At 40.1% G+C, this 17,757-nt stretch overlaps 1 protein-coding gene across 1 annotated transcript; it reads left to right on the forward strand.

Annotated features, from left to right (window-relative positions):
* The first annotated feature begins 926 nt into the window (after nucleotides 1-926).
* fosl2 (FOS like 2, AP-1 transcription factor subunit) lies at nucleotides 927-9,092 on the forward strand. Its single transcript, XM_030126580.1, has 4 exons — nucleotides 927-1,648; nucleotides 4,177-4,431; nucleotides 4,847-4,954; nucleotides 6,277-9,092. Exons 1-4 carry the CDS (start codon nucleotides 1,520-1,522, stop codon nucleotides 6,883-6,885), a joined length of 1,101 nt encoding a protein of 366 aa, XP_029982440.1. The 5' UTR covers nucleotides 927-1,519; the 3' UTR covers nucleotides 6,886-9,092.
* Nucleotides 9,093-17,757: the final 8,665 nt, after the last annotated feature.

Consider the following 17,757-nt stretch of genomic DNA (forward strand, 5'->3'; position numbering starts at 1 on the left):
AGCAGCCATGCTAGACCTACACAGCGGGCCACATTAATATGACCAGTCGCACGAGAACATGGTGTGTTTTGTGCCATCATTTGCGCACCGTGCCACCTCTCCAAATTACGCACAATGCGTCGCAGCCAAATAACACAAAGACTCAATTGTGCAGAAACACTGCATGTCCAATCACTTTTAGTGGCCTTTATGATAAAGAACAGGGGCCGATGAAAGCCCGTAGATGCGCGCGCCTGTCGTCAAGCAGCGACCACAACCAATATGGAGCCTCTCCTGTCGACATTATTTCGACCGCAACGATAGTTTTGACCGAACACAGATGCGGATGTAGAATTTAGAAGATTCCGACAGATGTTTTCGAAGCTCTACACTCAGTCTGAGTCTGTGCGTGCATATGTGTGGCGCGTGCTGAGGCGCGACCGAGGATGAGCGTGCGTCATGCGTGTGCCATGTGCGTTGTTGTCAACAAGTTTACAAAAAAGTGTGTATGTCTTCGTTGTTCCGACTCAACAGGACCCGGACCCGGGTACTGTGAGCTCCGCGTCCGGAGTGCAGTGCGCGAGGGGAGGGAATCCCTCCAGTGTCTGACGCTTCTTTTACCAAGGAAACCCACACGCGCTCTCTGACGCAACTGCCCATTTTAGGAAACATGCGTCAATGGACCGAAGCAAGTGAGACAAATAGTGAACTTCACAGCAAGCACTGACGTCCGTACCCAAAAAAATACATCTCTCAGGACACTTTTCTGCTGCTTTAACTGAATCCCCGCTTCCTTATTTATGCGCCCGGTGCCCGTTGAGCGGAGTACGGCCGCAGCAGATCTGCCTTTTCTCACTGCCTTATCCAGAGCCAACCCCTCCCTGACTGAAGTCGCAACGCCCAGGCGTGACGTCAGCTGTTTCGTTGGTGTTGAAAAGCCGTTGCAGTTCTTCATAGTGCCATTGAAGTGAGTCATCTCGAGGAAGTGTGGTAAAAAGGAAAAGAGAAAAAAAAAGTTAGAACTGTTCCGTGAACTGCAGAGACCTGCGATCGAGTGTGTAGTAGGCAAGACGACGGAAAATATTCAGCAGATTAGGAAGGCAATAGGTTTTTAAGCGAATGTTAACCTGTGTGAGTCACTCTGTAACTACAGGTTCGCTTCTCTGAACTGGATCTGATCGCAGAGGGTGTGCTGTTGACTTAAGGCTGAAGTTTGCGCACCTGAGAAGATCTGGAATAGTGCAGTATAGGTGTACCTGCGCGTCAACAATAATAAATGCACACCTAGAAACAGTTTTTACAGGCAGGTCGAATACGCTGTATTTATTGTGGCAGTATCTGTAGGATGTTTTAGGTCAGTTTAGAGGAGCATAATTGCACTTGCACTGTTTTTTCCAACTCTTCTCTGGATATCAAAAATTAACGTCTCGAGTCAGAGGATTTTTTTCTTTTGGTGCCTTTTTACTGCGAGGATTTAAAAAAAAAAAAAAAAGGTTTCAGAGCCCTCACAGTCTACTGAAATCTTCCTTTTTCCTGGATCATGTACCAGGACTACTCCGGGAACTACGACACCTCGTCCCGCGGCAGCAGCACCTCTCCGGCCCAGCCAGAGTCCTTCACAAGCGGCAGCAGTACGATCGGCAGTCCGATCTCTACCTCGAGTTACCAGGTAAATAACGACGGGGAATCCACACATGAATAATTCATACCTGTGTATCAAATCCACAGTGTTTGACAGAGCAAAACCTCTGACATTATGTGATTTTATAGAATATTTGTATCATGGCACCGCGATGTAACCACAAACAGACTTTTTGTGGGGAAAAAAACTGGATGAACCCATTGACACATATATTAATATGACCAGACAGATACAAGATTCAGTCTGTGCAAAGGTATTACAGGTACTGTCATTTTCCATCCATAATGATAATATATGTTAATTTATATAATGATCACTTATGACATTTACGCACCGGCTGCAGCGTAAAATCAATAGCAAATCTGTGCGTTATTTGCGCGCATTAATACGAACATTCAGCGATTTTTGGCCGCAGATCATGGAATTAAGGTCCTCAGCGTAAAATCACGCCGGTAGATGCAAGGTGCCATATATGAGAAGCTGTTGGTGCAGGAGAAATGGGCCACACTAAAATGAGAGTCAGCCTTGGGTTTTCCAGATGTCACCACCTGTATCTGGGCATGTTTGTGTCAGTTATAATCCATTTCCACGCGTTAACACTCTGAGGGGTTTTCTCTATATCCGACACATCCTTTAGAACAGATGTACACGAGGATTTACTATGCCCTAAGATGTGAGGGTTTTTTGTTTTTACTTTCCCTCGGTGTGGCAATCATGAGGTAGATAGAGATTGAGATAAAGAATGCAACAGGCGTGTACTGCCTGTGATAGGCATCAAATCTGTAAAAGGCTTCGACGTCGGTGCCACCGGTTCAGACATCTGATTCGCAAGAAAAGCTTGTGTTGACGTAGATTGCGGTTTGAATATAGATAAAGCTGTTTATTGGAGCAGATATTCGCATGAATCTCGAGCTATTAGAAAATGATATCGCCCGTGAGATGGGTTCAAATGTGCTTTCAGACATTTGTCGGACTGCATATGGCACATTTCCTCCTGCGGGAAGCGCGCACTGACCAGGAGCGCACAGCAACCACAAGCACAGAGCTGCACGGAAACGCCAAGAAACATTCAGAGCTCAGGGATGTTCTTTCGGAAACATCAAACCACCTGTTTGATTTCATCGCATATTATTTTGTCACGCTCAGTGTTCTGGTGTAATGTCACACACACGCTTTGCCCGCGTATGGGCAAATAATAGGACACGAATCCGGGAAGAGAGGAGTTGTTTACTCGCCCTTACTTGTGCACTTCTGTGGAAAAGCCTCCTCAGGCTCACGCAACATTACGGTAAACGACTTTTGGCTCATATGTATTATTGCTCTGGTTCCCTGTAATCACACGCTGGCTGCCTGGTTCCCATTATACGGGTTGGAACATGACCTTTTCATTCGGTTTACTGGGACATTATCAAAACATGGTTGCTCTCTCCCCCTATTTTAGACCCCGTATTTTTTATTAGATCATAAATGTTTTAGATATACTGGAATTTCTCCATATTTTGTGGTAATTTAATTGAATGATCGTACCATTGTGGTTTACTTTCGTCATGACCCAAGAACGCACCACTGCATCTAATCTTTTTTTTTTTTTCCAATAGGAAATGGAATGCTCTTATTGTGAAGGCGAGGTTGCAAAAATTCCTCTGATATAATTCTGGCGAACTGTCTGGCTCGTTACAGCTGGCTGCTTCCCCCTTACTGGAACTGACCGCGTTTCACATGTGCTTAACAAATCCCATACACAATGACTCACCAGATAAACAAAGTTCCAAAAGACTGCCGGGATATCCGACGGAAAGTCGGGAATAACGCGCAAAGGGACGTGCGTAAATTACGCACACGGGCAGTCCGTCTGTTCTCTGGACCCCAGAGACATGAAGTAATGATAAAGTAATTTGGCATCGATCCTCTTCCAATGGACTACCAGTAAATCAACAATGTATTCATATTGTAGAGGTTAGAGTCAGTGTTTTCTTTTGATTAGAATGACATTAAGGATTGCATCACAGGATGGAATCCTCACAATTACAGGTAAATACAATATTCAATCAATAATTAAGTCACTTAGGGGAAAAAAAAATTCTTGTCTCCTGTTATCAGAAGACACTTTTATGCAGTCAAACATGCAGCTCAGATGCAAAATTATCCTTCTGCCACTTGAAAAATGTGTACCCATCACCCTGTGCAGATTTTTTTTTATCTCATGGTTATTGTAGTAAAATGAGATGCACAGGACACCTTGGGCTTTCCCACATGATTCATAGCATGTGTCACTGCTCCACTCCAGGGGTTACATCCACTGTGTTTTGCTTATGTGGATTGAATCATTACTATAAGCTTAAAATGTGGAAAATGTGTGAATTTGATAATAGTAGGTGGTGTATGTCTGTGATTACGCTCTCAGCAAAACATAGCAAAGGCTGATAGATTCAAACTAAGATGCTTATAGGATTAAGTTGCATGCATTGACGCACACCAGGATACTGCTAGAAAATGTGTTTAGATGTGATTACGCGTCTCATTACATCCTTTTTCTCTTTTCTCCCCTTTTCCAGAAGTATAGGGTTGACATGCCCGGCTCCAATAGTGCCTTTATTCCCACCATCAATGCAATCACTACCAGCCAAGACCTGCAGTGGATGGTGCAGCCCACCGTCATCACCTCCATGTCCAACCCGTACTCCCGCTCCCACCCGTACAGCCATCACCTGACCAATGGGCCAGGGCTGCTGGGACACAACACGCTGGCTCGACCCGGGGTCATCCGTTCCATTGGGGACACTAGGAGCCGACGCAAGAGGGACGAGCAGGTGAGTTAAAGGACAGGGGGTCAAAAAAGACCACCATGGGGTTGTTTCCAATCAATGAAAGCTGATTTATAGAAAAAAATTAAATGATATGCTTTTATAATTCTATCTATCTATCTATCTATCTATCTATCTATCTATCTATCTATCTATCTATCTATCTATCTATCTATCTATCTATCTATCTATCTATCTATCTATATCACGTATCTTTTCCAGGGTTGTAAACCATCACTGAGTTTATTTTATCACACCAATAAATAATAATCCCTGGATGTTTGTACGATTATTATTCACCCAGTAGTGCCCAGCTCCTGTTTAGTCTCTCATGCTCGGCTTCATATTGATCACATGTATCTGCCAGGCAGCTTATTTACCTGCTATGTTCTTTTTTTTTTTTTTTCTTTCTTGGCCTCAGCTCACCCCAGAGGAAGAGGAGAAAAGGCGGGTGAGGCGTGAGAGGAATAAGTTAGCAGCCGCCAAATGCCGTAATCGCAGGCGAGAGCTCACAGAGATGTTGCAAGGGGTGAGTATAAAAAAACAGAATAGAGGAAAAAAAATAAGGAAAAGTGGTGAAAACGACAAAAAGACAGACCATCAGAAGGAAGTATTTGCACAGAAAATACAAAGTGTATAAGGAAAAGGGAAAAAAAAAAAAAGAGTCTGGAAGGAGTCCAGATTTCTTGAGTGATTGAACTCCACACCTAAATGTACAACCTTCCATTACTGGTTTGACTCTCGCTGTGTCTCTGAGTGTAAGGTCTGAGTGAGATGATGACAGGCGATGAAAAGCTTTTTGTCTCGAGCAGCTGTAGACAGAGGTAGGGCTGTCTCGCGGCCCTGCTTGGCAGACAGTAACGGCATCTAAATGGACTAATTAGCCGAATTACAGTGAGGTTGAGCTTGTCAGACCTAAAAAAACCCCCAGGAATGGAATTTGCTGTAGGCAGCTGTCTCTATGAATGCAGGACATTTTGTAAAAGGGGTAAATTGCTTGTCTCACAATCCCACATACAGACATGCTTCATACACACACATGTATAAACACAGTGATAAAAAGTACACACTCCCACATCAACACAGCTATTGCTTCCAGGGAAAAAGGCGAAAAAAAAAAAAAAAAAAAACGTCCTTCCTCCTTCACACGCCTGTTTTTTTTTAAATCCCAAAAAAGGAAGCGCCTCTTTTCCAGTGAAAAGAGAAGCCAATAGTCATAATAAAAAAAAAAACCCCTCTTTGATCGACTGATATCGCTCATATATTGTTTCACTTGAAGTTTCTCTTCTCTCGGCTCCTTTAAAACAACTTCCTCATACCTTTGCCCATGAGTCAAAGTTCTCAGACAGCATGTCAGCTTATCTTTATCTGCCTACTTGTCTAGGACTGCTGAATGGCTTTTATGGGTGCTGCCTTTGTTATGTGACACGTCAGTGACTCGTTATTTAAGTACATCTCATATCGCTGCCACACAAGTAATGTGAACTCAAAGTTAAGCATCAGCCTTCGAAATAATGTGTGAAGAGTCCAAATAGACTGTGACAAATTCTCGATTTAATGTGCTAATTGTGGACTGTTTGAGTATGTTTAGCAAGCAAACAGTGCCCTCTATTGGTCATTTTGAGGAGCAGATAATATTTCTGACCGTATTGTAGTCAAAGAATTCACTCCTGGCATCAATGCATGTTTTATGACAATTCTGCTTATTGAATACAGTTTCAGTGTATTGGTATTTTGTCACTGCATATCTGAAAAAATGGTTAAAACGATGCTGTGTGTTTCACTGAGTTAATGGTAGTCATGGTACTTGAGCCCAGTTCTCACGCTTATTTCCTGTCTTTGTGTAAACAGGAGACTGAGAAACTGGAGGAGGAGAAAGCAGACCTTCAGAAGGAGATTGAGACTCTGCAGAAGGAGAAAGACAAGCTGGAGTTCATGCTGGTTGCCCATAATCCTGTGTGCAAGCTGCCCAATGAGGAGCGCCATCAGCCGTCAGCGCACCAGCAGCACCAGCAACACCAGCAGCACCAACACCACCAGCAGCAGCAGCAGCAGCAGCAGCAGCAGCAGCAGTGCGCTCCCCTCCCTCTGACCATGCGTCCCATGAGCACCCGGGGCCACATGAACCAAGTGGTGGTGAAGCAAGAGCCCGAGGATGATGAAGAGGAAGTGGGCAAACCTCAGCGCTCCGTCATCAAGCCCATCTGTCTGGGCGGAGGCGGCGTCAGCGGAGGGATGTACTGCATAGATGGAGACAGCCTGAACACGCCGGTGGTGGCGGCGTCCACCCCAGCCGCCACGCCCAACGCCCCCAGCCTCATATTCACCTACCCGAGCATGCTGGAGCCCGACAGCCCCTCACCCTCCTCCGAGTCCTGCTCCAAGGCCCACAGGCGCAGCAGCAGCAGCGGAGACCAGTCCTCAGACTCCCTCAACTCCCCCACCCTCCTGGCCCTCTGAGCCCCTGCTCAGCTCGGCTCCCAAACAAACACTGTGGCTGAAGGCAAGCATGAGGATCAACTGCCCTCCTCCAGTGTCTTTAAAGACCCAAGAGCACATTCAAAAGTCCAGACCAAGCTGACCATGTGAGCCGTTTCCCACTCCGCAGGGAAACCCACAAGGGCTACGCCGTGTGTTTCTTCTTGTTCTGCTTCAGTGTAAAATTTTTTATTTGTAAAAGTGTGTGCACCAGTCCTATAAAGTGTCATCCTTTTGCCATTTCAACTCCAGAGTGTCAACTTGTTTACTGGGCAGAGAGTTTTGGAGAAAGATACGCCTCCATCTGGCAACTGAATCGATGTGACTACAACTAGAGAGCGTGTTTCTGAATATATATTTTTAAAAAGATGTTTAAAAGCCATGCGGCCGACACTTGCACTCCGCCAAGACGAATCAATAAATCACTAAACGAGGTCTGCGTTCTGCGGGATTTTCTGAGGAGTCAAACAGACGGTGACCATAGACATATTCCTTTCATCACTTTCCTTTTAGATCTGTCCTTGATTCAGGAATCACATGAACATTTCTGATGTTATTTCCATCTCTTTAATTGTATTTATGGCCTGTGCTGATATATTTTACAATGTGTTTTGTTGATACATTGTCCTCTCCTTTATCTGCCTGTAGAAAAGCAACATGGTCATCCTAAGTGGTGACCCAGCACTCCTCAGTGTTGCAAAGGATACGAGCCAACTTTAAATCAATGACTAGTTCCTCAATACTCTATACCTTCTATTTTGCCATAGTGGCTTGACTTTACAGTAGTATTGGTGTGCTTTTCCTCAGTGATTCTGTACCTGAACATGTTGATGACAAAGTGTATGTGATTTACATTGATGTCAGGGATATCTCTCATGTGTAGTCGAACCCCATCGTGGAGAACATTGCAGGACTGCAGGCTGATGTATGGTCTAGCCAAAGTGTTGCAGAGGCGGTACGGAATGTGGAGGGATGTAAAACTCCATCAATTCATGTGTCACATCCAGAAAGGTTTCTTTTTAATTTTGCTTTTCAGAGACATTCTGAAAGTTTGAGCAAAACCCTCCTCCACTAGATTCTTTTTTTTTTTTTTCTGTTTCTTACATTCTCTAAACAAAGGTCTTACCTTTTTCAACAGCAGGTCAGGTTTCAAAAGCCAAAAAGCTTTGTATGACACATGTAATCCTGTAATTCGCCAGTCTTCGTCTAAAAGGAGGAATTTTTGCTCAAATCTGAAAAAAGCCACTGTGGTCTAGACTGTCGCCAGCTGCCAATGATGTCAACCCTGTTTATACTGTGTTTGTAAATCTGTCACTTTTAGTAAAAAATGATGTTTAATTCAGCTCAGATGTGCTGATTTCTGGGTGTGTGAACATATGCCAACATCGAGGTACTTGGAAGAAACTTTGTCTATTGGAAGCCTTATTGGCTTAAAAACAAAGGCCAGACACGAATTCACTTTTTTTCAAAATAAGGAAGGTGAGGAGGACTCTCTCTACAGCTGGCCTGAGACAAAAGAGGGGACACCTTGAGAAGATGAAATATTTCTGAAGTTCTACAAAGCACTTCTTTTACATTGTTTTTACCTGTGTGTATCTTAAAGGGATGAGGGTTTTCAATACGGTGCACTGAGAAGGACACAACAGCGATATATATATATATTTTTTGTTTGTTTACTTCAAACATTCCTAATGAGTATAATGTCAGGGGTCAAAGGGGGAGGGTGTCATCTTTGCTTGAACACCTTTCTTTGTTATCCGTGGAATAAAAGTTGTGGCTGGAAGTCTTTTGTTGCGCTGGATGCAGAAAACAGACTTTGCGAATCAATACAAGCTGCTACTGCTGCTGTCGTTCATCTGTTTGAGAGGACGTGTCGGCTGTTTATCTTCAGATGGTGTTGGGGTTAACGGTTGTGACATCACACGGGTGAAACGATAACCAAAAACATTACTGTGGATGAGTCTGACATGTCCGTGTCTTGAGCCCCCTAGACACACATAGGAAAGCCATTGACTGTAGATCTTCTACTGTATTTGTCATCTACTGTCTGTCGCCTGTTTTCAACTATTACTTATTTTCCAAATGCTTTAACTGTTTAAAATGATTCAAAATTAATAAAAACAGCAATATGTATAGCAGTGTTTGTTAATTTAAATGAATAATAATAATAAATCATTTTCAACTTGGAACGGTGCTGTCTTGTTTATGTAAATATATATATACACATAAGAATTCAGTCAATAACACAAACATGAAAATATTATCAGCAGGATAATTCTCAAACAGACTCAGGAGAACATTTCACACTGACAATGTATTCTGAATTAATTTCACTGTCTTACTAGAGCAATAAATCAATGAGCACTGGTGTTATAAAGACTACTATAGTGTGATACAAATAACAACTATACATTATAGGTTAAATATGTATTCACATACTGACACTGTATTAATTTGAGATGTATCACCTGAAGCATGACTACAAGTAACAGTGCAAACATTACAATTGTAGGTCTTTACTGCCCCCTAGTGCCAATACTAAGGCACTACAACACTTTTTTTTTCTACTCTTTTTTTATTGAAATTAGACCAATGACAATATAAAAGTCATATACAGTATTCAATATGTGTGATGTCAGAACAAGAATACTACACCTCCACTCACATGTACACACACATACACACATAAAAAATAAATTTAAAAAGGGGGGGGGGGGGGTCTGCTTACTTATTTAATATTAAAGTAATCAATAAAAGGCTGCCAAATTGAATAAAATAACATTTTTACTTTTACAGTAAATAACTGTCTTGATTGAAATCAGCATAATGCAACCATTTTTCCAATTACATTTTAATTTCTTCATTTGCAGCATATTTATTTATTACCTTCGCCAAGGAGGTTATGTTTTTGCCAGTGTTGGTCTGTCTGTCGGTCTGTCTGTCTGTGTGCAAGATAACTCAAAAAGTTATGGACAAATTTGGATGAAAATTTCAGGAAATTTTGATACTGGCACAAGGAACAAATGATTAAATTTTGGTGGTGTTTGGGGGGCACTGATCTGCCTTAGTGGAGGTCCGGGCTCTCTGAGTGCTTTTCTAGTTTATTAAATTATTCAAAGTAAAACTGTGTGATGCTTGTCCCCTACAGAGGATAAAAATGCATTGATGGGTCTCATTGCTGAGAATAAATATCTAAAAAGAAAAAAGAGAGAGAGAGAGAGAATATTGTGGAAAAGTTCGAAATTAGAACATATGCTATTTCAGAAGGTGACTGCTGTATATTTTTAAGACTTGCCACAAGTAAACTAAAATACTTCAAGAATGTTTTATTTTAATTGTGATAATTAGAGCTCCAAAACAGAAAAAATGTGTCACAGCAGTAGAATATTTCATTCCAAGTATGCATAAAGGACTATTTCTGAAATATACAGTAAGTATGATGCATCTCTCATTGAGGTTCAGTTAACATTATTACAACCATGGGAAAGACTAGTGACCTGATAGTTATCCAGAGACATTCATCAATATGCTCCACTGGGAGGGTGAACCCATATATGATCACTGCTGAAAGGGTTGAGTGTTCACAAAGTGATACATCAAAGTATATTCACAGATTATATCACAGACTGGACAGGGGAAGTGGCAGTAAAAGGTGCAGGGATGACTGCACTAAGTGTGGACTGAGGTGAAGTCAGTGCATAGAGACACCAGGAAATGGATGAAAAGTGTCATGTACAAAGTGACAAGACTCTCCTGAACCAGAGAATGAGTCAGAAGAGTCTGACCTGGACTGAAGAGGATAGAGCTGGACCACTGCTCACTGGCTGAAAGTCCTTGTTTTATGTGAAAGTAAATCTAGTATTTCACTTGTGAATCAGTGGAGGTGAGACATATGGAATCCAAGTAGATTTGAGTCTGGTGTGAAGTCTCAACAGTCAGAGATGATTTGGGGTGTCATGTCATGTCATGTCATGGGTTGGTTTTAGTCCAACATCAGCACAAGTGTTTATCAGGAGATATTCAACCACATCATGCTGGAGTGATCTGACAGACTTTATGGAGATTTTGTTTTCCAGCAGGACTTGGCACTGACCCACTGCACTAAAACTACTGGAACCCTGTAAGGAATCTGATGATTATTATCAAGATGAAGATCCAACAATGCAGATGAGCTGACAGCCGCTATCAGCTGACCCTCTGCTTCTGTAACACCTCAACCTTCATACTATGATGCACGGATGCAGTCATTTAATGCAAAAGGAGCCCAACTAAGTGTTTAAATGAACATACTTCTCAGAAGTTCTACAATTCTGTATTAAATCCTTTTTTATAGTTATCTTATCAAGTATTCTAATTCTTTTGTTTTCCTAAGACTTTTTTGGAGTCAAATACCAAGGCCATACTATGTCCTCCACCATTTTAGACATTATTCATATAATTTTCTGCAGTATTTTAGATAATTGCCAAGGCCCTAATAATTTCTTCAGATTATTTCTCCAGAAAGGATAAATTATATACTCTGAAAATGGACATTTTGACCGATTTTCTTCAACACTATATTTGTGTATAAGTATATTTGATAGTTGCTTTGTGTTGACTGAGGCTATCTACCATATGCTCTGAAAAAACGATCAAATTTATTTTAGATAATTGCACTAATGAGGTACTGACAAGTACAGGGTGTCCCATAAGTCTCCATACATAGGAGACATAATACATATGGTTCTAACATGTATTTCTTTATATTTCTTTTTTATAGTTCTTCAGCAGTGGAGGACACACATTGAAATGTGTTCCCGACAAAATGGCAGTCATATAGAGCATATTATATAAATAAAAATGGTTTATGTCAAGAAACGTTTATTTTTCCTATGTATGGAGACTTATGGGACACCCTGTACTTTATAATAATAATAATAATACATCAGTTTTATATAGCGCTTTTCTAAGTACTCAAAGACGCTTTACAAAAAAAAACAACCAAGGGACAAACATACATCCAACGGGTAAACAGATACAAAGTAAATGCTAAATGGCAATCGAAGAACAAAGGTGATTATTTATGAGGTGTTTTAGGTTGTTTCTGAGCCATTTTCATAGGATCATCAGTGGTCTACTCTATAGTTACTTGGACAGGGCTTAATTTCTATTTCCAAAATGGTAGAAAAATTATTATGCAGGCTGGTTGTAAGGCTTTTCCACATGTCTCCAATAACTAACAGTGGATTATGTGAATAAAATATTACTTGTGAATTGATTCATTTCTTTTACAACTTTAACCAGTAATCCTGGAGGGTTTTTTCAGGTTGTTTCAAAACCTTTTTCAGGAGACCACCAATGCCAATGAATGTAGTGGGTATGATATGCGGTTTGAATGGTCTTTTGTTACCTCCGCCAAGGAGGTTATGTTTTTGCCGGTGTTGGTTTGTCTGTTTGTCTATCTGTCCATGTGCAAGATAACTCAAAAAGTTATGGACGGATTTGGATGAAAATTTCAGGAAATGTTGATACTGGCACAAGGAACAAATTATTAAATTTTGGTGGTGATCAGGGGGGTGTCTGCCTTGGTGGAGGTCTGTGCTCTCCGAGTGCTTTTCTAGTTTGAATAAGTTTTGATTTATGTTTATGATGTTTTAGTTCATTTATAAGATGGTTCAGGTTGTTTCAGAGCCATTTTCAGTCTCCAACAGGTCCTTTAAGGCAGATTTCATTCATGTTTCTATAGTGTTTAGAACAGTGCTGAGCCATTAAAAAGTCCTCTCTATAGTGAATCAGTTTATTTGTAAGGTTTTTTTATATTGTTGCCAGTGGTGATGTGATATACGATGTACTTTGAAAATGAGCAGGTTTTTATTTATGTTTTTTTGTGATTTATATCATTAAAAAAGTGTTCAAAAGTGCTGAATGAGGAGTTTGCAGTTTGTCAAAGGCTTTTTCAGGTGGTCAACAGCAGCCTCTAGTGGTGGAATGTATTAACTTCACCATGTGTTGCTAAAGTAATGGAGTACTTTGAGTATTTCCTCCGCAACTGAATGAAACAAGTAAAGGAAGATTCTCCCAAACATGTAATGCCTAATAAAAAAAGAACACCACATTTTTTAGTTTGAACTGTCCATCTTCATCACACAAACCTACAGACCAGTTTCATGGCTCATCTCCCTGAAAATGTAAGGAGCTTGCATTCGAGTTAACAAGCAAGAATCACATTTCTATGGGCGCTTAGGCTCTATGTACACCTGGAGCACTCAGGTTACTCCATCCCCATGCTCATTTTACCCTGTGCCTTAGGGTAAACTGTGCCATATGGTCAACCTATATTTATGTGTCATTGTTCTAAAACCTAAAACTAACCAAAAACAAAACTGTTTTTAATTTGCATGAGTGCACAGCAAGTTGAGATAGTAACTACTGAAATAAATGCATAATCCTGTAAATGCTTTAAATCACTTTTATTGATTTTCTTACACTTGTTTTACTGCACTTGTACACAGTAGCGAGACGTCTTTGCAATACTTTACTTAATTATGTTCATTCTAATTGGATCTTGGTTGCGACCATTGGAGGGTAAAGAACACTAATGAATAAATCCTCATGGTCCAAACTGACTTTAAAACACAACATAAAAAGGTAATCAATAACTATGCACAAATGTAAAATTATAAAATGTATGTATAGCCTATGTATAATATTGGCTGTATGTATAATGCATACCGGTACAGCAGTTGCACAAATGCTATGATTTAGCACAAAAAATGGAAACAAAGTGTGGGTAATGATCCTTGAGTATATGTATGTGTATTTATATGTGTATATGTATATGTACTGTATATGTATGTGCATATGTATATGTACTGTATATGTATATGTACTGTATATGTATGTGCATATGTATATGTAGTGCATATGTATGTGTATGTGTATGTGTATATGTATATGTACTGTATATGTATGTGTATATGTATATGTACTGTATATGTATATGTACTGTATATGTATGTGCATATGTATATGTACTGCATATGTATGTGTATATGTACTGTATATGTATGTGTGTATATATATATATATATGTACATATACTGTATATGTATGTGTATGTGTATATGTATAAGTGCTATATATTTATGTGTATGTGTATAATATTGACTGTTTAGACAATGCATTATTACCAGTATGGTAGTTGCAGAATTGCTGGTGATGTAGCAGCAAAGACAGTCATAAAACTTATTGATACTGAGTTTGGGTTTTGGATGGGAGTGGGTTTAGAGTCCAGAGTCCTTGGAGGTGGAGTGGGTGGAGAGTTTCCTGACATGAGTGTATACAGATAATTCATACACACATACGTACATGCATCTATATATACTGTTGCCTATAAAGTTGGAATAATTATGTTTTCATTCACATTCCTCTTTTTATTCTTATTTATACATATCAGTAATCACTAGGGCTGTCAAAATTAATATATTAACGCCGATTAATCCATCATCATGGTTAATCTGATTAAATATTTTAACACAATTAACCCATCTGCAGTGCAGAATGACTCTGAACGTCTCTGGCAACGCATTTCAGGCTATTTGTCCAAGTAGAGTCACCGTCGTGCATGTGCAAATGGGCAATTGATCCAGTAGTGACAGGCAGCAGAACCAACCCATAAAGATAGAAGACTCTAAACAGCAGGTTGGCCTCAGGACGGAAATATGAGGACAAAAAAACCCAAGATGGAACAGCTGTTTCAAGTTGTTTTGTTGAAACTGTTGAAGGTGTTAAATAAACATGTTAAGTGCATATATATTCCCTTCTTTCTTGAGTCTGTTTGCTCATGCAAAATGAAACATGATTAGTATAGATTAAAAATTAATGATACAATGATTTAATTGTGATAAATAAATATTAATCCACAGCGACCATGTGATTAATCTGATTAAAAATTTTAATCGTTTAACAGCACTAATAATCACCTTTGACCTGGTGTAATGTTTTCCCAGTTACACTTTATCTATCAAGAATAAATCGCATTGTCATGATCATTTCATAAACAGAGGTAAAAAAAAAAAAAAAAAGAAAAAACTTCAAGGGCAACAGTGTATGTAGGCAGTGACCCACAGACTTAATATGTACATGTTTGTAGAGGTTTCAGTAGTCCAGGGATTTTACGTTATGAGTGTAGATCCACACTACGTCAGGTGTTATAATTGTATTGAAGAATGATTGTAAAATACATACAGTTCATATCATTTAAAAGATATAACCCTGCAGGAGACATATTAGTACTAAATCAAGACCAGAATCACCCACATCTTCTCTGAAAGGCAGCCTTGGACAGTGATTTCTTTCAAGAAGTGAAGCTTTTGTAGCTTTTAGAGTCTGGTGTTGTATATTATTCTATTACTGTATGGAGACAATACATTTTCCTGACACAATCTACAAGTTATTACCAGCCTGTCATGCAAAAAATGAACCTGAACTGTTCTGTCTTCACTCTGTCCTCCTCAACATATCTAAATGCTTCAACTTCAATGCTTCGGTGTTGCCAGTGCAGCTCATTTGGATTTTAGCTTCACTTTTTTCTTCTTTCCAAACAGCAGAAGACAACCAATCACCAGAAACGATGGTACAGTTGTACTGACAATGTATGTGATAACAGTGTTTATTCCTTTCAATATATTAGAAATGTGTAACATGATTGCATTTGTAGAGCAGCGTCCTTCAAATATCAATAGCTGAAACCTTAGTGTGGGCACTTTCCATGAAATCAAACACTGACTTTCTGGAATGTTTTTAGCTTGCTCAGGCTGAGTCAAGTATTTAGGACAAAGACATCATGTAATATAATAGTTACAGATGAATTAGCCTGAAAAGTGACCGCTCCACGACCCTCAGACTATACTGTGACATGATGTAAAGCTGTAGAAACACTCATTGACCCATATTATGTGTTTGTGAACATATATTTTGTTTTTCCGCTGCCACTGTCATGAATACTGTGAATCGATTTCTACACTGACATTTGAATACGCTTCATAGACTATTAAAAATTTGCAACCACAATCAAGGTGTTGTACTTTTTCCTAAGCCTGAATGCCTTTTTAAGTCCCAGTAGGTGAAAATCCTTCACAGGAGAGTTGGTTCAATGGGAGTAAATGAGCTGAGTAAGAAAATCAGCTGATAACCTCACAAGGGTAATTAAAAAGAAATTGATTTCTTATCTTGGGAAGCCACAGTGAAACCAATAAAGCTGTAAATGGCGAACAACAAGGCTAATAAACATTAACATGGCGATAGTGAGACATGATAGGGAGATATTTGATCGGTGGAAACTGCTGTGCAGCTGTTTCCCTCTGCTGCTGGAGTAAGACCAGGGTTACAGACACTTCAGTATGAGGCTGCAGGAATTATTCTTAGATCCATGTGATATCCTACTTTTATAAACGGAACCCTCCGAAGTGGTGTTCAGTTACATGTTTGATAGATAAGCAGCAGCGTTAATGTTTTTTATAGCCTGTATGGGAAAATAGGCCACAGCTCTTAATCAGCAGAAATGTGCTGTAATATATACATCCACATCAGGATGCATTAGGAAGGATGTAAGGTGGCCCTGTCAAGTTACAGGGTTTGAAAATGGTTGTATATACTGAATGGCAGCAAAAAATTGCATCATTTCTACAACTTAACAAACACTGTCAGTCTTGGATGCTTCATCAGCCATTTTGCACCATGTGTATACAGACATTACACACCATTGCCCGTGAAGTTGGAATAAAAGGTTTTTTTACAACTTCTCATGAAATAATTGTGACAATGTGATTTATTCTTGATAAACTGTAACTGGGGTGACTCGGTGGTACAGTGGATAGCCCTTGTGCCTCACAGCAAGAAGGTTCTGGGTTTGATTCCGATTCCAGCACCTTCCTCTGTGAATTTGTATGTTCTCCCTGTGTCTGCGTGGATTGTCTCCGGGTACTCCGGCTTCCTCCCACATGCACTGATAGGTTAATCTAAATCGCCCATAAGTGTGAACAAGGGACTAGGTTTGATTCTGTCGTTGGTGGGGACGCAAAAGTGCTCCAAGGAAGCACTCCTGAAAGTTGATGTTTTTTGCATTTGAGATCGTAATTTCATGTAGAGCTGATCAAACGAGCAAACAATCATAGTCATTCGGTTCTAGCCATTTTGGCATCCTAGGCAAGATATGAATTTGGTGCCACCCTCCTTAAAAAACACACACATGCACACAAACACACACACACACACATACATATGGGGGGGGCATGAAGCGGAGATACATGAAGCATGAGAGGAGATGCACAAAGCAGCCAGTAGTAAACCACAGAGAAACATATATCAAACAGCCAACTAGCAGTAAATCATATAGAAACATAAATAACCCACATAGAAACATTTATAACCCAGCCAACCAGCCGTAAACCACACAGAAACATATATAAACATATATAACCCAGTTCAGCAGCAGTAAACCACACCTTAGCTGATATCTCATATCTTATTCATCCACAGTTCCATTATTAGCCTACTTTGCTTCATTTCAGTTCAGCTAGCTGTTGCTAGTAACATCAAACGTTTTTTAACATTATAAAAGGTTCCATACCTCTGTAATTGGATTACTTTTCTGCCTCCTCTTCTCTCCTCTTCTAAACTGTGCAGTTCAGGCCTTGGAAGGCTTTTTCATGGTGCTAAACTCTCCATCCTTCACCTGGATGCTAGTTCCATACTTGTCTGACTGTTATTCAGCTCTGCTGTGTCTCTGTCACTCCAGTCTGGGAGAGCTAACCTGCGAAATTACGGGGGGGGGGGTGTTGTTGTTTGTGAGAAATGATCATGTTATCAGTTATC

The sequence above is a fragment of the Sphaeramia orbicularis genome, chromosome 22 (assembly GCF_902148855.1).
Source record: "Sphaeramia orbicularis chromosome 22, fSphaOr1.1, whole genome shotgun sequence".
Classification (NCBI taxonomy): Eukaryota; Metazoa; Chordata; class Actinopteri; order Kurtiformes; family Apogonidae; genus Sphaeramia; species Sphaeramia orbicularis.

Bases quoted from the DNA above. Each gene is read 5' to 3' on its own strand.
- fosl2 (XM_030126580.1), top strand. From the start codon at position 1,520: ATGTACCAGGACTACTCCGGGAACTACGACACCTCGTCCCGCGGCAGC. The intron at 4,432-4,846 runs GTGAGTTAAAGG...TCTTGGCCTCAG, and splicing joins GACGCAAGAGGGACGAGCAG to CTCACCCCAGAGGAAGAGGA. The intron at 4,955-6,276 runs GTGAGTATAAAA...TTGTGTAAACAG, and splicing joins TCACAGAGATGTTGCAAGGG to GAGACTGAGAAACTGGAGGA.